General features: G+C 38.9%; 1 protein-coding gene and 2 long non-coding RNA genes across 4 annotated transcripts; 2 read left to right on the top strand and 1 right to left on the bottom strand.

Annotated features, from left to right (window-relative positions):
* The first annotated feature begins 1,348 nt into the window (after nt 1-1,348).
* LOC124857437 lies at nt 1,349-4,739 on the top strand. Of its 2 annotated transcripts, none has more exons than XR_007035595.1 (4): nt 1,349-1,758; nt 2,041-2,204; nt 2,479-2,624; nt 4,678-4,739. It is a non-coding gene; the product is annotated as an uncharacterized LOC124857437 (long non-coding RNA). The 2 variants fall into 2 exon arrangements; XR_007035594.1 differs by having other exon boundaries at nt 1,360-1,758; nt 2,041-2,180.
* On the bottom strand, nt 2,742-24,613 carry st7l (suppression of tumorigenicity 7 like). Its single transcript, XM_047348697.1, has 15 exons — nt 24,432-24,613; nt 23,994-24,076; nt 21,922-22,081; nt 21,775-21,829; nt 21,470-21,585; nt 21,285-21,363; nt 20,487-20,575; nt 19,475-19,575; nt 19,241-19,355; nt 19,061-19,133; nt 18,859-18,961; nt 8,471-8,621; nt 8,191-8,283; nt 7,947-8,086; nt 2,742-4,162 (listed from the first exon to the last, which is right to left on the bottom strand). The coding sequence occupies exons 1-15, from the start codon at nt 24,598-24,600 to the stop codon at nt 4,067-4,069; spliced, it is 1,623 nt and encodes a 540-aa protein (XP_047204653.1). The 5' UTR covers nt 24,601-24,613; the 3' UTR covers nt 2,742-4,066.
* Nucleotides 4,737-5,367, top strand: LOC124857436. The gene is made up of 3 exons (XR_007035593.1): nt 4,737-4,798; nt 4,875-5,218; nt 5,317-5,367. It is a non-coding gene; the product is annotated as an uncharacterized LOC124857436 (long non-coding RNA).
* Nucleotides 24,614-24,823: the final 210 nt, after the last annotated feature.

Genomic DNA, 24,823 nt, shown 5'->3' with positions numbered 1-24,823 from the left:
TTTTTCAACCCTGGTCCTCAAGGCACACTGCCCTACAGGAGATGTTTCCCTGCTTCAGCACACCTAATTTCAACTGATTGCTGATTAACAGGCTTTTGCTGAACTGCAACCATCTGAATCGGGTGTGTTAAAGGAGAGAAACATCTAAAACATGCAGGGTAGTGTGCCTTGAGGACCAGGGTTGAAAAAAAAACAAAAAAAAACAGTGTTAGAGGCTTCAAAAGATTTGAGACTTGGGTGAGGATTTATATCAACTTGGCTTAGCTTGGATCACAGCATTTGCTTGAATTGCCCAGTGAAACTCCTAACCTAAATCAAATTTAGAATCTGTAGCCAGACTATGCTTAAAGAACCCCCCTTTGCAGTCTGCCTCAACTTTAGTTATTTTGCAAAGAAGAATGGGCAGAAGTTTCAGTCTGTGCAAAAAAATGGTTCTACATGGAAATATCAGGAGGGTTGAATACAAATCCATGCCAGCCTTTTCAGATTTTTATTTGTAAAAAAATGACCACCATGCATCCATTTCATTCCACTTTGCATTTCTGAACTTGTTTTTGTGGTTCAACTTGTGGTTGTAACATGACGAAATGTGAAGAAGATCAAGCGTTACAGATGTTTTCGCAAGACACTATATTAGCGAGCGATGTCTCGATTTTTTCACCGAGTCGAAAGCACAAAATCCTGAAATAGTTTCAGATACAGTATGTTTGTGTGGATGAAAGGTAGGACTTTTTTCATTATATTTGGGGTATGGAGTTGATTCTCTAATCACAGTTTATGGTTCAGTACATTTCTTGAGGATACTTAAGCAGGATACACAGCAAACAGCTGCTCACTGAATGGTTACTGGTGAGATCCCTCTATTCATTCAGCTAGATCACATGCATTGGATTTATTAGGTGAATACAAGAGTCTGTTTGATGTTAATATTTGGCAGTCCCCATGACCAGTACAGCACAATAGCAACTAGGAAGGGAAGATATGGAGAACAAGATTGCCTAGAAGTCACAAATTATGAGTAATTTAGTGTTCATTTAGGAATAAAAATTTAACTGCAGTTCAAAAGCTGTAGAACAGTGGACCCCATTCCCCGGGCCGCGGACCGGTACCGGGCCGCACAAGAAATAATTAAACTTAGGCCCCACCCCGCAAAAGGGGAAGCTCCAGTTTTTTTTTTTCTTCCCTATGTTTATTGCTCAAACTTCCCTTAGTTAAACATATACATGTGTGGTATCCTCTGAAACATCCGAATCCTGGCGAAAAGCCGATATAAACCATTTCTACGAACAACAAACACAGTTAAAACTACAAGCAGTTGAATCAGAGAGTAAACGCACGCTACAAAATTGAGTCACCGGAAGTGTCGGCCTCTGCTTCCTGATTGGTGGGATTTATGTGAAAGACTTGGAGATAACTGTATTCTACTGGCTTTAAGGATGAAAAGGAGGGCTCATTTGTGGAATTCGGCCCAACCAAACTCTAAAGGGCATTAGTAACGGCGCCTATTTCAAAAATCCACATCGAGTTCAAACAGGCCAGAACCGATTATGGAGCTGAGCGTGTGTGTGTTTAAAAAAAAAAAAAATTCTCGACTTGAATTATTTGTTTTCTAATCCTAATGGCTTCCCGAAAAAAGGTTTAAACCGTGGATGAAGCATTGGACCAAATTACGGCTGAGTTTTGAGCTGAGGACGGCAAATGAAGACCGTGTTTCTGTCAGACAATGGGACAACTAAGAGTGCCGCAGCTTGACAAAAGGTATGTTCATAAATCTGCAGGTGGATTCACTCCTGCTACTTTTGGTCCGCTTTAAACGGAACAAAACGTCTCTTCGAACTTAACAAGCCCTTGTCGCTGGTATCAGAGGTGTACAAAGTCATACCTGTTCAACGGTGCGTTGCTTAGCAACACGTTGTGGGAGAGAACGCCGTCTCCTGCTTGTAGCCCGCATTCGTTGACGCGGTTCCAAAAGGTTAAATAGAAAGCTGCAAAATCTGGTCCTGGCTCTCACAATGATATTTCTCCTTAAAAAAACGGCAGAGTCTCAGCGGGCACACCAACATGACGGTTCAACCCCCCCACACCCCGGGCCGGAGTAAAATTGTCAAGCGTTGACCGGTCCGCGGTGATATAAAAGTTGGGGATCACTGCTGTAGAAGATACCTCCAGATCTAAAACTGGTAATCTACTAGTTAACTGTTTAGGTAATTACATTTTTTAGAACTCATTGAGACGATTATGATCACCAACTTGTGAAACAAGTCCAAGGTTTTGCACCAAATCATTTCTTTTAGAAATTAATTTTGTTTTCATAAACCACGCAAATTGTTTCTCATACCATCACTAAAACGATACACTCACGTAAAAAGCATTGCTATACAGATCACCTGTCACCTTCTAGATTTGTAACCTTGAAGTTTCCTCTTTCTCCCTTTGGGAATAGTGAGTTAACAGATTACAATTTTTTTTTTAATTGAGGATGTTCACCATTCAGGCATTAGTGCATATCTGATTCTGGTACCAGTGGATCATCGTGAACATGCCAGAGAAAAGCCTCCACTGATAGCAGCAAAAATGGTACAACAAAAAATATGACGGCTGTCAGCTAACATAACAGCAGTAAGGTAAGAGGGTGTGAAGTCTAATTTAAACAGCGGAGGGAGGAAGATATCTGTCTAAGAGATGGTCTGCAGCTCCTTCAGTATGTAAAAAAAAAAAAAAAACAAGAAAAACAGCACACATGAAAGGAACAAGACATTTATTGTAGGTCTTTGCTGTCAAACCCATTGAAAGATAGTTACAGTTGTGTAAACTTTCTCCTGTCCTCAGCATGCCTTGCTCTACTTCAGCAGTATAATACAGATATTTTGTCATCAACTTTTAAAGGTCAGACTGGATCGCAACATAAAAGGATCATGATTACCAAAAATATAATCAATTTGTGTCCAGGGTGTACCCCGCCTCTCACCCAGTGGCACTGGAGATAGGCACTAGCCCCCTGGCAACCCTTCAGGGATAAATGGTTGTAGACAATGGACGTATAATCAATTTTCCAAGAGTATACGAAGCATTGAAAAGTTTACTTTATTTTATTCTTTAACACCAGCATATTTATCACTTCTGTTTCTATTTTTTAACAGATTTTAAATCAAACTAGATTTATTCAGAGGCATAATTTACTAACAAAGGGAATTTTTTTCAATCATGGTTCCTACTGAACTGCTTTTAAATGGAAGTTTTCAGAATAATTTACAAATGGACAAGTTAGTGTGATAAATAACACATTTATCTCTTAGTTTAAGCAAATTTGATCAAATAACTAATTGTTTAACTGCATGTCAGTGGAACGGAATAATATAAATTACAATTAAGTTACATTTCTGGGTATCACTAAGGTCTTACAGCATATGTCATGGGAATCTGACCATGTTCCACACAACAAAAAGGACAGAATCCCAATAATATAGTTCTGAAGAGTCATGCCTTAGTAACAATGGCTTCAGTGGTATACAGAGGTATTGTATATACTGCCAACACACAAGGAGGACTTGTTTTTATATCTGGATTCACAGTTAGCAATCTGTGAAAAATCTGTAGCTTAAAAAGAAAGGAAGGTGATAAATTGTAAAGCATCTTTAATGAGATGTATCGTATGAGAAACTCTATAGTTGCCCTTCTGACTTTTCACTGACACTTACTTAATGATTAATAAGCATTAAAAACATGCAGGTCTAAGTGATTGTGTTTCAACAGTAGCTCTTCGATAGAAACTAAGAATGTATGAACTTACTAATACTAACAAGATGACAGGAAAATTAGTTGTTTTATTCACCAAATCAGTTCTAGGAAAACCTCTGTTAGCTGAAACCATGTTGGAGAGCATTGCTATTGCTGTGTTGATACAGTCTTGGCCAATATAATCAGTAACAATGCAGCAAGTGGACAGCAATGCTGAAGACAGGAGAGCAAACACTTTTTATCCAAGGATTTTGAGTGAGATTGCTGTTTATGTGTTTTCATTTAGTGTGTGTGTGTGCGTGAATGACTGAGTGAGACAGAGATGAGGTCAGATCCGAGTCAGCTGGTGCCAGAAACTGGACGGCATGAAGTTTTCCATTTTGTCTGCAAAGAAGCCCAGTGGTGCAAAGAGTGTGCTAAAGAACTAAAAGAAAAGGAAAAGCATAATTAGGCCTTAATTCATCATGGCAAAAAGTTCTTGAATTTTAATGTCAAGGATTATCAAAAATGTACTGAAACTATTATGTTTTTAAAAAATAATACAGTAGGCGAAAACAGTTAGCTCTGGCATTTAAGTGTTTACGTAAATCTGACACCAAAAGCTTTAGCTATTTTGTTCCGAAAACAAGGCTGGATGAAATCAGAGTTCAGGTCCTTTTTTTGGTGTTTTACCTTTAAAGGTAAAGAAGTACAAGAAAATTAACAATCAACATTCATGACATATGTTTAACAATTTAGACCAGGTAACTGCAACATAGCAAACATGTCATATGACAGTCTTTTTTATTATATCACAATCATAATTTTATAAACACACCCAGTAAAAATAATTAAATTAGTTTGGACAAGTTGGACAATTATTGTCAGGCACAATTGATGTTATTGTCAGGATCTGGGCTGTGTTTGTGTTTTGGTGTTGCTACATGTGCTCATTCTCAGGTGGTGCTGGAGCTCTCAGGTGTGCTGGGTGACAGGTGCGACTTATTCCACTGATTACTATGAGGAGTACTTAAGCAGGAGGCTGCCAGCACTTCGATGCGAGAGTGTTTTGCCACCAGTGGTACAAACTCAAGCTACACTTTAAGTTTATGCTTTGTTCTTTGACCTCATTTAACTTTGTTTTTGCTCCTCTGCAGATTTTGAAAGCCTAAGCTTTGGATCTATGTCACTGAGTTTCTGACAACGTTTCTAGAAGTTATCCTGGATGATCAAGCCCATCTACGTTCTGTGGATTCCTATCCTGTCATCTGCCTTTGTTTGGATTCGTATCAAGTTGGCAGCTTCCTGCTCTCTTCGTCTCCTGCGCCAAGCCACAAGCGTACCCTGTCCACCCTCCAACGTAAGCCACCGCACATCGAACTAATTCCTTTGTTCCGAGCTCACACAGAACAGCACCAAGTGAACTCTACGGATATCCCTGCTTAAGACCTGGATCCTGAATCTCATTCATTCCCCCTGGCGACCTGACCACCATTACTCTGTAAGCCGACCTCAGAATCATGTTAATAATTTGTTCTTCGTTTCGTTTTTCCTTCCGTTACCCGTACTCATCCATTCTCTTCATTTCTCTCCCTACAGTGAGATTTTTGTCCGTTTCGTTCCTGATTACATCATCAATAAAACAGTCTTTATTTTACTTCCTCCTCCTGAGTATTCTCTGTATGTGGGTCAGAGCTTTTTCGAATATAATGACAGTTATCATGTTTAAGAATTAAAGAACAATCTTTCTGAGACTGATTTACCCAACTGAAAAAAACGGTTTTATTTCAAAAAACAACCAGACAGAGGGCTCTCGCTATATAAAAGCTGGTTTATGAATCTGAAGGAAAAAAGAGAAAAGTGAAACTGGCCTTATTTTCTTGCTTAATCTAGGTAAGTTTTGATTGATACATTTGACACTTTAATAATTTCAAAAGGAAGGTAAATCATCTTTGAAAGCCAAATACACCAAGCACTCTTAAATCCAATTTAATATAATTCGAGACATGAATGTCAGACACCCATAAATAATGGAGCCTGCAGACTGTAAATACCACTCTGCAGTCTTAGTAGCTGCTTCACTTAAATCTGTTTCTCCTTTAGAAGGCAGAGCAAATTTTTGAATTCCTCCCTCAACCGTTTTCATGCATTAACAGAGCATTACACAAACCAGGCACACTGGGTGTTCTGTAAGTCTCTGCACTCAGGTCATCATGAAACAAAGCAAAGACCACTACAAGTTCTCTGTGGCCTTGTTTTCCTGACGAAAGTAGCCCCATGACTATGTCAGACGTAATAAACAAGTCGAACAAAAACAATTACCCCAAGGTACAGAGTGTGGCTAAAAACTGTTAACATTTCTGTTGCAAATGAATGTAATAGGAAACCATTCACCCATTTACAGGTCCTTCTCAAAATATTAGCATATTGTGATAAAGTTAATTATTTTCCATAATGTCATGATGAAAATTTAACATTCATATATTTTAGATTCATTGCACACTAACTGAAATATTTCAGGTCTTTTATTGTCTTAATACGGATGATTGTGGCATACAGCTCATGAAAACCCAAAATTCCTATCTCACAAAATTAGCATATTTCATCCGACCAATAAAAGAAAAGTGTTTTTAATACAAAAAACGTCAACCTTCAAATAATCATGTATAGTTATGCACTCAATACTTGGTCGGGAATCATTTTGCAGAATGACTGCTTCCATGCGGCGTGGCATGGAGGCAATCAGCCTGTGGCACTGCTGAGGTCTTATGGAGGCCCAGGATGCTTCGATAGCGGCCTTTAGCTCATCCAGAGTGTTGGGTCTTGAGTCTCTCAATGTTCTCTTCACAATATCCCACAGATTCTCTATGGGGTTCAGGTCAGGAGAGTTGGCAGGCCAATTGAGCACAGTGATACCATGGTCAGTAAACCATTTACCAGTGGTTTTGGCACTGTGAGCAGGTGCCAGGTCGTGCTGAAAAATGAAATCTTCATCTCCATAAAGCTTTTCAGCAGATAAAAGCATGAAGTGCTCCAAAATCTCCTGATAGCTAGCTGCATTGACCCTGTCCTTGATAAAACACAGTGGACCAACACCAGCAGTTGACACCGCACCCCAGACCATCACTGACTGTGGGTACTTTACAGAGGACTTCTGGCATTTTGGCATTTCCTTCTCCCCAGTCTTCCTCCAGACTCTGGCACCTTGATTTCCGAATGACATGCAGAATTTGCTTTCATCTGAAAAAAGTACTTTGGACCACTGAGCAACAGTCCAGTGCTGCTTCTCTGTAGCCCAGGTCAGGCGCATCTGCCGCTGTTTCTGGTTCAAAAGTGGCTTGACCTGGGGAATGCGGCACCTGTAGCCCATTTCCTGCACACGCCTGTGCACGGTGGCTCTGGATGTTTCTACTCCAGACTCAGTCCACTGCTTCCGCAGGTCCCCCAAGGTCTGGAATCGGCCCTTCTCCACAATCTTCCTCAGGGTCCGGTCACCTCTTCTCGTTGTGCAGCGTTTTCTGCCACACTTTTTCCTTCCCACAGACTTCCCACTGAGGTGCCTTGATACAGCAGTCTGGGAACAGCCTATTCGTTCAGAAATGTCTTTCTGTGTCTTACCCTCTTGCTTGAGGGTGTCAATAGTGGCCTTCTGGACAGCAGTCAGGTCGGCAGTCTTACCCATGATTGGGGTTTTGAGTGATGAACCAGGCTGGGAGTTTTAAAGGCCTCAGGAATCTTTTGCAGGTGTTTAGAGTTAACTCGTTGATTCAGATGATTAGGTTCATAGCTCATTTAGAGACCCTTTTAATGATATGCTAATTTTGTGAGATAGGAATTTTGGGTTTTCATGAGCTGTATGCCAAAATCATCCGTATTAAGACAATAAAAGACCTGAAATATTTCAGTTAGTGTGCAATGAATCTAAAATATATGAATGTTAAATTTTCATCATGACATTATGGAAAATAATGAACTTCATCACAATATGCTAATATTTTGAGAAGGACCTGTATAGCCTCTAACTTTTAGACAGAGAATTAAGGCAGAAGCCACAACAAGAGCAGAAAGCTTTCTTTCCAAAGAAAAACCTTATATTAAATTAGCCAAAGATAACCAGCTAATATTCAAAATAATCACAAAATCAAAGCAACAATAAAGATGACTAAATTATAACACATTTAAAGTCTAGAGAGTTTTAAGATATAGAGTTGTGCAGTGATAGTACTTACTGCTTTGGCAAAGACACCCATGAGCTCAGGAAACTGATGTGTGAGCATGGCCAACATGGCAGTGAAAGAGCAAAGGCCTGCTGTGAAGAGTATGAAGAAGGGAAGCTCTTTCTTTGGGTATACAGACACCTCGTGAAAAGCTGGAGCAAAAATGAGAGGAATGGAAACCCAGAACAATGTTATAAATCTGTTATAGAAATGGCAGATAAACCCTTTGGAGAAGGTTAAAGCTGCTTTAACATACAGGGGAGTAGTTCTCTATCTGCTGTTTCTGTGCATCCTGGGTAGGGATAAAATAGGTGACCCTTTTCCAGGGGGTAGGGAATTATCCGGAAGGCTGAAATGACAAAATAATGATTGTGAGACCGTTTCTTACAAATATTTACCAAAGACATTAGGAAAATGTGATGACATTGCTCTTTTTTATAACATCACTGATCCAATAAAATGGAAAAAAAGACTTAGCATATGTACTATGTAGTGTTAGATAGTGGTAAAACAAGAGTAAATAAAGAGATACATACTGCCCTCCCAGGTGCAATGTAACAGGTTTAAGGCTCCTTCTGCTCTCTTCCAGTGTTGCAGATGGAAGAAAGCGTATGCTACTGCTTCACTGTCTCCCCTCTTTAAGATGTGCTCTGGAGGCAGAATCAGGCTCTTCATCTCTAATAAGTACTAAAAGTGGGGAAATGAAAGAAATGTTAAGTGTCTGTCCTGCATGATTTTTCCAAACTTTAGTGAAACATAATTTTCATGTATAGACTAAATAACTGCATTGTTTTGAAAGCCAATTGTACATTAAAGCTATATAATGTTTTTAAATGAATGTATTCAGTGCTGTGTAATTGTGTATATGTTTATCTAATTCTGACAACACTTTTACCTGTAATATGCAGGGGTTGGACAATGAAACTGAAACACCTGGTTTTAGACCACAATGATTTATTAGTATGGTGTAGGGCCTCCTTTTGCGGCCAATACAGCGTCAATTCGTCTTGGGAATGACATATACAAGTCCTGCACAGTGGTCAGAGGGATGTTAAGCCATTCTTCTTGCAGGATAGTGGCCAGGTCACTACGTGATACTGGTGGAGGAAAACGTTTCCTGAATCGCTCCTCCAAAACACCCCAAAGTGGCTCAATAATATTTAGATATGGTGACTGTGCAGGCCATGGGAGATGTTCAACTTCACTTTCATGTTCATCAAACCAATCTTTCACCAGTCTTGCTGTGTGTATTGGTGCATTGTCATCCTGATACACGGCACCGCCTTCAGGATACAATGTTTGAACCATTGGATGCACATGGTCCTCAAGAATGGTTCGGTAGTCCTTGGCAGTGACGCGCCCATCTAGCACAAGTATTGGGCCAAGGGAATGCCATCACTGATCCACCCCCATGCTTCATTCTGGGCATGCAACAGTCTGGGTGGTACGCTTCTTTGGGGCTTCTCCACACTGTAACTCTCCCGGATGTGGGGAAAACAGTAACGGTGGACTCATCAGAGAACAATACATGTTTCACATTGTCCACAGCCCAAGATTTGCGCTCCTTGCACCATTGAAACCGACATTTGGCATTGGCATGAGTGATCAAAGGTTTGGCTATAGCAGCCCGGCCGTGTATATTGACTCTGTGGAGCTCCCGACGGACAGTTCTGGTGGAAACAGGAGAGTTGAGGTGCACATTTAATTCTGCCGTGATTTGGGCAGCTGTGGTTTTACGTTTTTTGGATACAATTCAGGTTAGCACCCGAACATCCCTTTCAGACAGCTTCCTCTTGCAGCAACAGTTAATCCTGTTGGATGTGGTTCGTCCTTCTTGGTGGTATGCTGACATTACCCTGGATACCGTGGCTCTTGATACATCACAAAGACTTGCTGTCTTGGTCACAGATGCACCAGCAAGACGTGCACCAACAATTTGTCCTCTTTTGAACTCTGGTATGTCACCCATAATGTTGTGTGCATTTCAATATTTTGAGCAAAACTGTGCTCTTACCCTGCTAATTGAACCTTCACACTCTGCTCTTACTGGTGCAATGTGCAATCAATGAAAACTGGCTACCAGGCTGGTCCAATTCAGCCATGAAACCTCCCACACTAAAATGACAGGTGTTTCAGTTTCATTGTCCAACCCCTGTACATGGACACAGAGTTGATCTTTAATGCTATGTTTTTTGATAACATGGACTCCAGGTTGAAAATCTCCTTGTCTCAGCAATATTCTTTTGGATTAAGACAAATAAGCACAATTGAGCATCTATCCATAGTTATCACTTTCTTAACCTTAAAAAAGGGTTTTCCCTGGTGGTCTGAAAACATTTTTTGCAGTTTCAATTGTTTTATTTTCTCTTACCCCTTGTCAGTACTTGATTGACTCAGATTGTGCCCAATTGTGCAACTCCTCTTGCTAAACCCCCTGCAGACTAAAGATATATTTTCATAATGTGAGGTATTTGTTGAGAGCCGTATTTTGCAATTGCACAAGGCGGGAGGGAAAGGTTTTCCCAAGCTTTTTGTTGTAATAGTTACAGTGCTGCACATTCATATCATGAATGTGTAACATGCCTGGCTCAGGCTTCCATTCTTTACCGACTGTGCAAGTTTATTCAGTGGGTTAGTTGTGACCACTGAGCTGACAGCCGGCTGTTGGTCTGAAATACAAGAGGACAAGCATCTTGACATGTAAGTAAGGGTTTTTTGTTTGCATTTCTGCAATTAAAATTTTATAAAATTATGCATTATTAAAAGGAGTTACTAATGGTTCCACTGTGACTTTCATGAACCTGTCACTCTATAATCTACCTCTGCGGTGCCAAGTGAAGCAGGGGACTCTGCTAAACAAAACCCCTGTGCAAGGTTGGGGGCCCCCTGGGCTGGATTCCCAGGCAGCCAGCATGACAGAGCTCTGAATCTCAGACAGACACTTTGGGAAGGTTGGCCCACAGTTAATCCTGTCTAATCCCCTCCATGGTCAGAGGCTCAGCCAACCAGCCTGACCATGCTGCTTCACCCCTCACCCCCTGTATCACAGCCTGCCCAGCCTCATCCCCCTATTTCTACAACTTCTCTTTTCATTTCTTTTAGTTTGATAGTCACACAAGTTAAAGAACTTCTGAACCTTCTGTATAAGGTTTAGTGTTTCTTTGTAAGAGAGGCCTAACATGGATGAAAAACATCCAGTGAGGATGTGTAGCATGTACAAACAGTGTCAAAATACTGCTGTAACAAGTCTCTAGTCACCTTTGAACAATTCAATGGTCATTAAAGAAACATCTTTAACATATATATATATATATATATATATATATATATGTAATATATATAATGAAAATGAAACACCTGGTTTTAGACCCCAATAATTTATTAGTATGGTGTAGGGCCTCCTTTTGCGGCCAATACAGCGTCAATTGGTCTTGGGAATGACATATACAAGTCCTGCACAGTGGTCAGAGGGATTTTAAGCCATTCTTCTTGCAGGATAGTGGCCAGGTCACTACGTGATACTGGTGGAGGAAAACGTTTCCTGACTCGCTCCTCCAAAACACACCAAAGTGGCTCAATAATATTTAGATCTGGTGACTGTGCAGGCCATGGGAGATGTTCAACTTCACTTTCATGTTCAACAAACCAATCTTTCACCAGTCTTGCTGTGTGTATTGGTGCATTGTCATCCTGATACACGGCACCGCCTTCAGGATACAATGTTTGAACCATTGGATGAACATGGTCCTCAAGAATGGTTCGGTAGTCCTTGGCAGTGGTGCGCCCATCTAGCACAAGTATTGGGCCAAGGGAATGCCATGATATGGCAGCCCAAACCATCACTGATCCACCCCATGCTTCACTCTGGGCATGCAACAGTCTGGGTGGTACGCTTCTTTGGGGCTTCTCCACACCGTAACTCTCCCGTAACAGTAAAGGTGGACTCATCAGAGAACAATACATGTTTCACATTGTCCACAGCCCAAGATTTGCGCTCCTTGCACCATTGAAATCGACGTCTTGCGCCAGAAAGATGTGCACCAACAATTTGTCCTCTTTTGAACTCTGGTATGTCACCCATAATGTTGTGTGCATTTCAATATTTTGAGCAAAATTGTGCTCTTACCCTGCTAATTGAACCTTCACACTCTGCTCTTACTGGTGCAATGTGCAATCAATGAAGACTGGCTACCAGGCTGGTCCAATTTAGCCATGAAACCTCCCACACTAAAATGACAGGTGTTTCAGTTTCATTGTCCAACCCCTGTGTATATATATATATATATATATATATATATATTTATATTTCACTGGTATCTGCATGCTGAACTGATGACAACCAGGTTTACTTTTTGATTAATTCAAGTGATGATCCTTTGACCGCTAAGGGACACTCATACATCATTGAGCCTTTTGTCCTAGATAGTTGATTGATCCTTAACTAAGAAAAAAGAATTAAATAAAATACAGGTCTATGATTTTTCAAAAGTAACATATTCCTGACACAGTAGCATGTTGTAGATTCAACACTCTTCCCTCCCAATATACAGTCACTATACATACAAACTATACAATTCCCTGGGCAACTGTGGCTCAGTGGGAATAGTAGAGGTCTTGCTATCCGAAAGTTGTTTCGATTCTAGCTTCCTTCTGTCACATGTTAATGTGCAAGACACTAAACCCCAGGTTTCCTACTGAGTTGCATACTGGTGCATGAATTTTTGCACTTTTCCAAGTGGAAGTGGATGACTGTAGGACCAGTAGGGATGGGCATTTATTGTATTGTGTATTGTAATCATGAAATATTTCTTATGATAAGAATTTTGATTTATTGAGACAATGAAAAATGTCAGAATTGTTTTCTCCATTGTTGGTTCCACGAAAGCATCAATAAATATCAATACATTTGAAAATATGATTAAATGTCATGTAATACTCTGTATCTGTCCAACATGCAGATCAACGCTTGGAAGCAGCATGGTGAGTTGCAGAACCTTTTATTTAATATAATAATAATAATAAACTGGAACAACTTATAAGGGTAACCCAAACTGTGTAACGGACGTGGAGCCAGGTAGCAAACAGGGTAGTATACAGGGTAGTTTTCAGAAGGAACCAGTGGCGAACAATGACAACCTGAGAGTACGAATACTGAGGGAGAGTGAAGAACGGACCAATGAATCAAGGAAGCCAGTCAGAAGGGAATCAGAAGTAGCTAGTGGAAAAGAGACCAAAGGGAACTGAGGAAGAGTGACTAATTAACACTGATGAGGAGGGAGTGCGTGGTGGGGGGAGGTAACTGAAAACATGTGAACAGAAACAAGTAAGCAATGAGACTGCCAAAGTAAAATGAACAGAGAGAAAACAGGTAAATAAGAAAATACAAACTGAAACATCTAACATAAGAATCCAGGAAAAAACAAACACCTAAACACTAGAATGAACCTAATAAACATGAACGAGCTGAAATAAAGAAAATGAAGAACATGGCAGTGCAGAGAAAGTAAACGGTACTCAAACTCAAACCCCCCAACACAGCTAGATTAAGACATTAAATGCACTTAATGTGTGCAGTTTAGTGATAGGAATCATACCTAATGTCACCAGAGTCCTAATAAAGCCTATTGCATGTTTTTAAGAGAAGTATTTGTGTCAGTGGGGCTTTGACATCAGGGACATGTAGTCACAGCCATACAGTTGCCTAAAAAGACTGAAAATAAGCAGTAAATACTTTTTTTTTTTTTTACATTTATCACAAGAAATGCCAAAGAAATATGATAAAAATAAAATTTTAAGTTCATATTGCCAACCCCTAGGCTACAGTGTAAAGTTCTTTGATTGGATGCTATGACTAGGAAACGGCATATAAATTATAAATCAAGTCCATTTAAAAAAGCAATATATATATACTTTGACTCAATTAGCATGTATTTTTAATACTAAAATACACAGTAAGACAGGAAATTGTGTGTAAGAAGCTTTATAAGTTTTTTTCACTGTAAAATCTGTCTTCAGAAACTTTAGGCTGGATTTGTCCATTGACAAAAGGTAAAAAGTCATGAACAGAAATCCTTATAAAAACAGCAGTAAATGTGTGGACATGGTTGTAAGCCAGAAAGCTTTACTATCTGTGTTATTATTAACTATTATTAAGTTGTTAATCTTCATCATCATTAGCAAAAATTTCTTCCTCTAGTTTTACACTTCGACAAAATTAAGCCTTTTTGATATATCCTATCATATACTCATAGCTCATCTAAACACCTATTTTTAATATTTGTGTCTTCAAACTAAACAATGGTAACAATGTCATTTTCCTACTCTATAAAACATTGTGTTAAAATTATTTTGTTCATTTTACTTTATCTAAAAAAAAAATAAACTTCTGTAACCTGAGGAGGAATCTACAACCAACATCAAGAAGTAAAGAAGATAATGTTTTTCCAACAGGACGTCTGTCTCAACCCATATTAAAGTGCTGCTGATAACCAATGCAGACATGCAGACCTTCCTTATCTGTGTTTTAAGATTAACCATTTAGGGAGGCTGGCCGCTCAGCTGTCCTTCCTCACATGCCATGGCATTAGACTTGGTGACACCTCAGTCACACACCCCACCATCACCACCCTGTTCTGAGGTCTGGCTCTTTAGTCCCAGCCGACTCTTTGATGAAGGGATCGAGTTTCATGTGTTCTCCTTTTATCCCGGGGCACTCATAAGCCCAGAACATAACCCATAAGCCTCCTTCTGATAGCCTTTTGAGGCTCTTTTTTGCCTCTGACACACAGGCAACAATGACATCAGCCTTGCCTCTGCTGTATGATTGATGGGCATTCATTTTTGCAACCTGAAAAAAATTGTAAGAAGATATGAAATTACTGCTGTAGTTAATGTTATTACAGGAAGGGAATATACCAGAAACCTTGCAGCATTTGGATGACTCCTATAATACAAGGCCATACCTTTAATTACTCAATTTTTGCTGTCTAAATCAAACCTCATCCATCTACATTTGAAACTGACTTAATGCTGTTTCTGTCTCAATTTACAAACCAAATAGCCAATTTTGGAGGCATAACAGGAAACGTTTGTATTTGTGTGCCCTGACAGGCAATCTGGATGGGAGAACATCAACCAAAATAAGGACGTGATGAAAAACTGCTGTCTGAAATTGAGTAAACTAGCAAAATAAAGGGGATTGGCTAACTCTGCAAGCTTAAAAATGAATGAATTATCAAAAGGGGTTGTAAATGTAAAGCAGATCTTTGTACCAGGGACATGTGGTCTACTGCAAGCATTTAGAAAGCTGTCAGTTTCCTAAACACCAGTTTATACATTGACTAAATGGAATAGGCAGAAAAGAATGGAAGATTAATAGAAGACGACAAGAAGAAGAGGAGAAGAAAATAGAAATCGACAAAGGAGAACTTGAGGCAAGATGGGAAACTCGTAAGGAAAAATGGAAAGCAGCTGTGAGTGAGGAGAACGGTGAACTGCTTAACTAAATAGTGTGTGTTTGCAGATTGTCTGTGGAGTTTTTACAGACTTTGGCCAGCTTGAATGAACTCATGTGATAAAGCCTTGCATGATATTCAAATATAATCTCATCAGCACACTAATTATATACCACTTTATTCATCACGAGACCTCTTTCAGTATATCTAGTCAGGGTTCTTAAGCACTGAATGGATTCCAAACACCAGACGTGTCAACAGCCAGAACTATAGATGAACATTTTGGATGATTTTCAATCTCCTGTTTTTGGAAAGTTTCAAACGGGCTGATACCAAGTTAGGCCAATTCCAATTTCTTTTTAAGAAATATAATATGAAATAATTTAAGAATAGCACTGAAATTATTTGCATTTAGCCTTCCTGTCATTAATTAATTAGTAGCAGTTTATGGCACACCCCTTATATGAGAGAGTAAACACTTAAAACAGTGTTTCAAAATTACTTAAAAACAAAGTTGCTTTGGATTATATTAAGGATTAGCATTGTTAGCACAACTAGCATTACTAAACAGTGGTCCTAATTGTCTTAGTCTCAAAGACTCTTTAGAAAGTGTTAAACTCGTTTATTTTGTCTCAACGTAAAATCATAAACACCCCATTGACACCCGGTTACACAGATTCACACCTGGAACATACCCAGTAAAAACACACTTGAGTATGCGGGTGTTTACGTTGTGGCAGAGTGTATTGCAGTGCTGGAAATGAGGGACAGGTATTCACCGGTTTCTTTTTTCTTTAAACTAACCTGCAACTCCAGCAAAAAGGCTCTGACTGGCTACTTTCCCGCTCAAATTTGGGCCAAAAAAAAAATTTATTAAAGCCCCTCTAATCTGTTTGCTTTAGTTCAGTGCAGCTCTGGTATTTAAATCAGACCACATGCAATTTAGTCAGCTATGATGCCATAAAGCTCTCGCAAGTGTTTTTTTCCTTGTAAATCTGATCTGAATAATAGTAACACAAAAATACACTTTGTTCAAAATAACAAATGTCAAATGGACTTAATGGCACATTTCTAGTCATATCAACCACTCACAGCGATTTACGCTAGGGCCACATTCACCTTACCACACTCACATACGTGCACACATTAACATGGCGATACAAGAGTTGCACAGAGGCACATCAACATGTGGCCGGAGAAGGCCGGAATTGAACCTTCAACTTTCAGAGTGCGAGGTGACTATTCTTCCCACTGAGCCACAGTCACCCATACAAAGACAGGAGTCACTGTTTTTTTGCCTCCTAACACTATTGTTTACAGTACAAATATAAAAGAATGTTTTTGTAGATTATTATACACAAGAAGAGTACTTACAGCAAACAAATTTATAACATTTTAAATGGTTATTTCAAGACAATCATAAGTAAATTGTTTGAACAAAATTTGTTTTCCAAAGGTAAATAATGTACGATTAAAGTGTCTTGGATCAGAAACTGAGCGGAGCACTACTTCGAACACTGACAAGGCATCTTCTTTAGCTCAAGCGATGAGAACATCACTGCAAAGGTCACAGTTATAGGTGCACTCATCCATCAGTCATTGCAGACAGTGTGAAACAACAACACCCCCCCACCCCCAGGCATACACTCATCTATGAGAAAGAGCCCTGAGCAGATATGAGAATTCTGCGTCAAAGTGTAAAGCTGAACACTCCAATCTAAACGTGTTACATTTGGGCAAAGTTGACAGTGGTGGTCAAGTTCAGACTGTGTGTTTGTCTTAAACAGGGGATGAGTATGGAATAAGGGAACACAAGAGGATAAGAAAAAAGAATGAGGGTAAGTGTTGAGAGGAGAGGAGGCGGCTGCCTCTGGGCAGGATGGCGAGGGAACAGCTGGACAATCACTGAAGATAAGGGCTCTCACTTTAAAACCAAAGGCTGGATCAAAGTGATCACTATTGTCTTCGATTTCCATACCAACACACAGATTCTATCTTTCTCTCTCCTCTTTAGAAAAAGAGCTTGTAAAAATGAAACGGCACGAAATTACAAAGCCAAAACTGGAACAAAACTGCACCAAGTTAGGATGTGAGTGATGGTGCATGTGTGTGATATTTAATCCTGTGGGAACTGATGTAAGTTCCAAAAGAGGCATTCAGGTGCAGTTGCATGGTCCTTCAATTCAGTTGCAAAACAAGCTATACTAACTCCGGTGTTCTGTTATGCCATGATATATATTTTTTAAACATGACTAGATTCGTATAAAAACACACTATCCATGTACAGCTCCACAGCATTGCAGCAATCAGCTGACTTGTATAAGCATGAATGTACACCTCAGACTTCCAGTACAAGACAGACTCCTGTCATCTGCAGAAATCCTTGGATGATTCTGCAGTCGTGGGGTGGATCAGAGATGGACAAGAAGATGAGTACAGGAAGGTGGTGGACCGCTTTGTGCCATGGTGTGGAAACAATCACCTCATCTTGAACGTGAATAAAACAAAGGAGATGATTGTAGATTTTAAGAGAAACAGGAATAGGTCACACTATTTCCATCACGGGAGAAGAAGTGGAGATGGTGGAAGAGTATAAATACCTCGGTGTTCACCTGGAAAAAAGACTGGAGTGGAGATTCAACTGTGAAGCCGTGTACAAGAAGGGACGGAGCAGACTGTAACTCTTGAGGAAGCTCAGGACCTCCGGTGTTTGCAGCAAGATGTTGCATTTCTTCTATAAATCTATTGTGGAGAGTGTGATCTCTTCTACCATCATCTGGTGGGGTAGCAACATCAGAGCCAGGAACTTAAAAAAGGTCAACAAGCTAAATCCTGAGCATCCTCTTCATGAGACTGCTGTACGACAACAGTGTCTTTAGTCAGAGACTTCTTCAGATCTGCCGTAAGACGGAGCGCAACAGAAGATCCCACAGCCATCAGCATCTACAACGGCTCATTGAAGAAACCTTCATAACATGAGCTACAACATTTAATTTCCCTTTGGGATTGATAAAATATTTTTGAATTGAATCGAATGGAAACCTGGGTGAAGTTTAACAAGCATGAAGTAATATGAAATGTGAAGAACAGACTTCTTAAAGTGTGCAACATGACTTGTCTAAACTGAGAATAGGTTGATATTGTAGATACATGACCCACACTGACATCTTCTGGTGAGCCAGCAGTATGTCAGCACTGTCAGCTATAAACATAATGGTCTTCGCTGATTGTCTGATGATTCGAAGAATAAATTATGGATTATTAAAAATGTTTAGGCAATTTCAAAAAATATATATAAGATTGCCAGGGATTGTAATAATTTATGTAGAGATTTAAAACAGGTACTTCTTTACATTTATGTTGAAAAAGCAGGATGAGTCACTGACACACAAACTGTATTTTACAGTTCAGCATCAAATATTTCACTGCTTCAAAGCTTTCAGAAAGTCCAGCTTAGAAGTATGACTGACCTTTGGCACGTGTGGATTGAACTCAACAGCTCTGTGTATCGCCTCCACAGCATTCATCTCTGCTGTGCTCAGCCCTCGTCTGGACGCTGCTTCTGGAGAAAACCTGAACAAATGCAAGTCACAGACAGCAGGTTTAAATGATGTGGATGGTAAGTGGTTTGTATGACTTGCTACAAATTAGATGAGACAAAAAGGAACATACTTATCTGAAACTGCCCGTGCTTTCAGCAGTGCAGATGTGTAGCAGATAGTGGCTGATTTTGGCAAACTAATGTCTAAAATAAAAGCAGAAGTTGTTTTGTGGATCTTGTATAATTCCTGTAATTAATAAGCTATTTTCTGCAACCATGTATAAAACTTTGAATGTTCTGTTTGGTCTTACCATCGTATTTTGCGAGGACTGCTTGGACATCAGCATAAGCCTGAAGCTCCAAAAGTGCCTCCAAGAGATTTTCATGTATATTTAACATTCCCAACAATGGGAACTCTTTCATTAACTGAAAAGAAATTTAAAAAAAATCTGTGCTGCCATAAATCCTCGCATCACCACCACATAGTCTGAACATTTATGTATAGTTTTAGATGATACATATGTGTCTGTCAGGGAGAAACTCACATCTCTCATCATTTTTACTGCTTCTTTGATCCGGCCCAGTTTGCGTGCACACATTGCAAGTCTGCGTTTAATGTAAACCAGTAGATTGATATCTTTCCCAGCTGTAGGTTGCAAAGAAGACATATGTGGTGTTTTGAATGCAGAGCATGAACAGGACTAAACTGTGCATTATGTAAACAGATATTCAAAGAAGCTGCTAATTAGCAGACGTCCCTAAGCTCTTAGTGCAAAGTGTCTGCAGACGCCATCATATTGGGATTAAATGCAACATTCTGTCTAAATCAGAATACTAAATATGTTCAAATAAACACTGCTGTTCAGGCAAAACATGTAGCTCCTTTTGACATAGATTTTTACCATCATGAACACTACAAGTATTCACCAACATCTAATGACGTTGTATATCTGGTGTGACAGATGTGTGCATAACAGTTATATACAAACAAAGGGACTTTTAGCTTTTTGTTTTGGATTTCTTTTTCTCCAAAAATCCAGCTCTTTTTTTATATTACAATCTTAGGCACAATGAGGCAATTTTCTGTTACTGAAAGGCTTGCAATCGAGCCTGTTGGTGTTGGGAGTCCACAGGGCCTCTTATACTTCCCCAATCAGTTGATCATTATTGCTTTCCAGTTCTGAAAGTTCTGTTCATCCATTTGTTATTATTTTTATTCAGGAATGTATGTTTGATAAAAGAGATCAGATACTTCTTGGAGGTTAAAAAGATATGGAAAGCTATTTTTAAGTTATATCAATGTATAATGGCAATGCTCTTTGCAGAAATCACAAATAACTCTCTGGCCCAAGTAAATACTTTACATTTGAGATCTAGTGTTGAGAAAGAACATGCAGAATTTTACATTGCACTGGACTACATCCACTATCATACTGAATTTGGTTCTCTAGCAATATGAGTATGGTGCACGGGCCAGATTAAGAAACTCTTCGGACTTACTCTTTAACTCGTTATTAGCCACTTTTGGATTTCAGGAATTAACGAGCCCATCCTTACCAAAACTCAGTGCTTTTCTAAAGAGGCGTTCAGCTTCGGTGATGGTTGTGGCTTCTTCTTCTGCTAGAAGGACGTATGCAGCAGCACATCTATACATGCAAACATGCACAAAAAAATGATCAACTTATTTGAAGTTGACAACTAGAGACTGCTATTTTCAGATGTAATCAATAACACTTGAAAGTGCCACAGCTCATATGGAAGGAAAATAGTATATAGAAGATGATTCATTAGAAATGCAAACAGGCTTCTTTGATATATTTGTGTCCTACACAGATGTACAACATTGTTATACTGTTATTAGTGATGCACCAATCAACTGTCAAATTTTCTCTTCATCGGCTCTGACAGGTGATCCAAATACTGACAAAGTGAAATAATTAAAACTCTGATTTTTTCCACCTTCAATACGGCACGCATCAAAACAGACAACCCATGTTTTTTTAGTCTGTAAAAGCATAAAAAAGCCTGATCTGTGAAACAGCGTTTGTTTCAACTTTACTAAATGGTTTTATTTGTAAATCACATAAAGGTGATTGTTGGCAAACTGGCAACTATTAGCCTAAACATACAGGTACAGACTGTAATTTATAAAAATGTTAAACAACTCCAACATCATCGTTAAAATGGGTCAGCATTAAATCATAATTTCACATTGTGCAGGAATGGCAGTCTAAGACTGATTCAAACCAAAAAAATGATGGATGTATGTTGTGATTTTTTATTTTATTTAAATTTCTATGCATGATCTTACACGTGACTAGACATGACTAGCAGTGGTGTAAGAGCAGAACTTACTCATGGTTCATTTCTATGGCCTGGTAAGCAGCTCTGATCCTGGCCTGAGGATTTCTCTCTCTCCATGCCTTCTGCATCACTGTGGGCATATAATAAACTAAGGATTATTCAAATGACCTCTAAGATCGGCTTTAGAAAAATTATTCTTTATGATTTGAGGCAGAGATGTTTAATGTTTAACACACCAGCATCATCTGGCTTTAATTGCTGAGTATCTCCTGTGAAAAAGGTCTGATGATCTTGAGCAGACAAGTTCATATCGTAGTAGGTCAAAGGTTCCTTCCCTGTCACCCAGGTGTACCTGTAGTACACATAATCAAGGTTTAGCTAAAGTTATATGTGTCACCAGAAATGAAAACAAATATAAAGACAATTTCTCTTTTCAAAATAATACATTTAAGAATGTGTGGTTTCGGTCCTGAATTATTATTTTTTTAAAATATTTTAACACGGGTAACAATCTGAATTACACCGTTAAAATCATATATACCTGTTGTATTCTGCTCCTCTGAAAAGGTTTAAAGGATTCCTCCAGACCTTGCAATCTACCAAAAGCAGAACATACCCTCAGTACATGAAGTATTAGGATTGCTACTGCTTTTAAAAATGTATGTACTTACTACACATATGTACTTACCAGAGACACTGGGTCTGGGCTCTGCTTCTCCATTAATTGATGAGAAGAGACCAGTCGACGAACTGCTCTCCACCCCACCCAGCAGAGGACGCAGGTGGCTCACAGACACTTGCTCGATAAATGACGTCCCATATTTGCGAAAATACCACCACTCAAATATCTGTTGCAAGCAGAGAAAACATGCATGAGAAGCAAATATAAAGCAACAGTTATGTGGTTATTATATTGGTATTATGCCATTGAAAATGCTACTGTTACAGAATATACCAGTAATTTTAATGTTTATCTATCCAGTTTTAAAATGTGCAAAACAATCAATAAATAAAATACTAACATGTTTAAATATATTCAAAAGGACACAACTGGAAAGTGGCAGAAGAAAGTATTTAAAGACATGCACTGAAATGTGTAAAAATAGAAAAGTAAGTAAAAGCACTACTTTATGCCAAACTTTATTTGTGGCTTTTTTTTTAATAGCAAAACAATTGGAAAATTGGCCCTCATAGCATTTTGCTATGAGGCAGAAAAAGTAATTCAACATTTTTTATTGGTTTAATTAACTATAACACTACCAAAACATTTGTAAAGGGCTCATGTTTTGAATTTGGAAAGAAATAATAGATGCGCATCCAAAATGGATATAAAAAGTCTTTATGGCCCTAAACACGATAAATCATAAAAACAAATGTGGTTGCATAGATGTTGCACGTGCTCTTATAATTGGGAATGTCGTTTTCACAATTAACCACCACATTCAACTTCTCACTAAAAAGAAGTCTGTGCCATCATTTAAAATGCTTATGATTAATCCCAAAACGTTTGCTTGCTCTAATAGACATTTCTTAGTCACATCTTAAAGTAAAGCCAGTGACCTCAGAGAGCTCCCAGAGCATCAAATGGGTCTATTTGTCAAAAGGTTCCATTGATAAGATGGTAACAAAAAGATTTCCAAGCTATTAGCACAGTGAAGACAAAGCAATATGGTCCAACAGTGATATCACAAAGAACTAGACATTCCTCCAAAACAGATGAAAAGTAGAAAAGGAAATCTTACAGGAAGGCTGTCAAGAAGTCTACAGCAACATTAAAGAAGGTGCAGGATTTTCTGACTGTGTATTACATGTAACAACAATCCCAAAACTCCCACTTCATATGCGAGTTTTGGGATAGGGTGGTAAGACATAACATTTTTCTTTAGAAGAAAACCATCCAAACCTAACTAAATTTAACAAGATTTTCCCAAAAGCATATGGGAAAATGTGTTAGGATAGGATACAACAACGATGAAAATTTTGGGCTAAATTCTAAAAAGGTTTTGTTTGTGCAAAAACAATGCTGCACATCACCAAAATAAAACTGTAACCACAACAAAGTATTTTAATGTCTGCATCATGCTTTGGTCTATTTTTCTCCAGCTGGACCTGGGACCTTAGACAAGGTAAAATGTGAACAGTTTCAAATACCAGCCAACGTTGGTTAAAAACCTTCAGGCTTTTGATAGAAAGATGAAGATGAAGTTTATATTTCAGCAAGATAATGGCCCAAAGCATGCCTCCAAATCAACAGAAAAATGACATCACCAGAAGAGGACGACATTTTCAGAAGGGCCAAGACCCGAATCCAGTTAAAAATCTGTGGGGTTATCTGAACGGGGCCTTTCACATGAGATGCTCTCTCAATCTGACATATTTGAAAGGCTTTTGCAAAAAACTATGGGCAAACATAACAGAGTTTACATGACCCATGCTGATTTAGTCCAACCCAAACAGACGTGCCCCTGTCTGCAACCAGGGTATAGCTGTTTTTCCCCTAAAGTATTTCAGTCAGTTTTTCATCTAAGGTGGACAGGCAACGTTCCATAAAAATAAAAACAATTAACCCTCATTATTTTTACACCACAAAACTTAACATTTTCACAAGGGTGTGTTGACATTTTAGATCCAATGTGGATGTTCATCTGTAATAGCATTCCATATTGAAATTCAAGAACCTTTAGTGTGGTTATCCTTCAGTGCACGAACCGCTAACAAAACTAAGCAATAGGAGATTTAGAAATTGAGGAGATAACTCACAAGGATAAGTCCAGAGATAAGGGAAGAAGTTCCTGTGAGGGCCACGTAGAATTTAGGAGTCAGAGTGTTCAGAAACACTGACGCTGAAAAACAAACATTAAGTAGAAAGGTGAGAAGAGTGCTGTTTCACCATATGACAATAAAGAAAAGGTCAAAGATAGCAGTTTTTTATTGTTTATATTTTACTGTACTGCATGCGCTGTCGCATTTGATGCTACCTTTAATTCATTTAACCGAATAAAATAAACTGCAGAATTCTAAAAGAATAAAATATTTGTAAAGATAGGGAAAAACAGTGATACAATATAACCAAATAGACAAATTCTAAGCAGAAGGTAATCTTTATTCGTGTCCTTAACAGTCACAATAACGGCTGATGAGATAAAAGCTACAGACCCGAATGCTAACAGCAGCTAGCATCAAACTGCTTTAATTTACCTGAAGAAAGAGTTTCCTGCAGTTTCAGCGGACTCCACACGATGTATACCATAATCAGCACCATGCCAAACCAAACGAAGCATACGTAAGTCCATGACCAGGAGAGCCAGGACTTCAATTTCTCTAAAAATCCGAGAGATGGGGGATTACTGCCAATAGTGTCCTCCATGTTTCTCCGGATGTCTATAAACAGAGGCGTCACGTGACCAGCGAAGCTAAAGCGCTTTTATTTTGTAGCTTCAAAATTTTTTTTCCGGGAATTAATAAAATAAAATAAAATAAAATATTGTTACACGTAATGGAACTATTTGGAGTGCCAGCCAGAGGTTTACATAAACTCATCATGGTCATGAGTGTTTTAGTTATTCTATAAGCTTCTGGCATAATTCTGG

The sequence above is a fragment of the Girardinichthys multiradiatus genome, chromosome 20 (genome assembly GCF_021462225.1).
Source record: "Girardinichthys multiradiatus isolate DD_20200921_A chromosome 20, DD_fGirMul_XY1, whole genome shotgun sequence".
Lineage (NCBI taxonomy): Eukaryota > Metazoa > Chordata > Actinopteri > Cyprinodontiformes > Goodeidae > Girardinichthys > Girardinichthys multiradiatus.
This window is presented reverse-complemented; position numbering and strand designations above follow the sequence as displayed.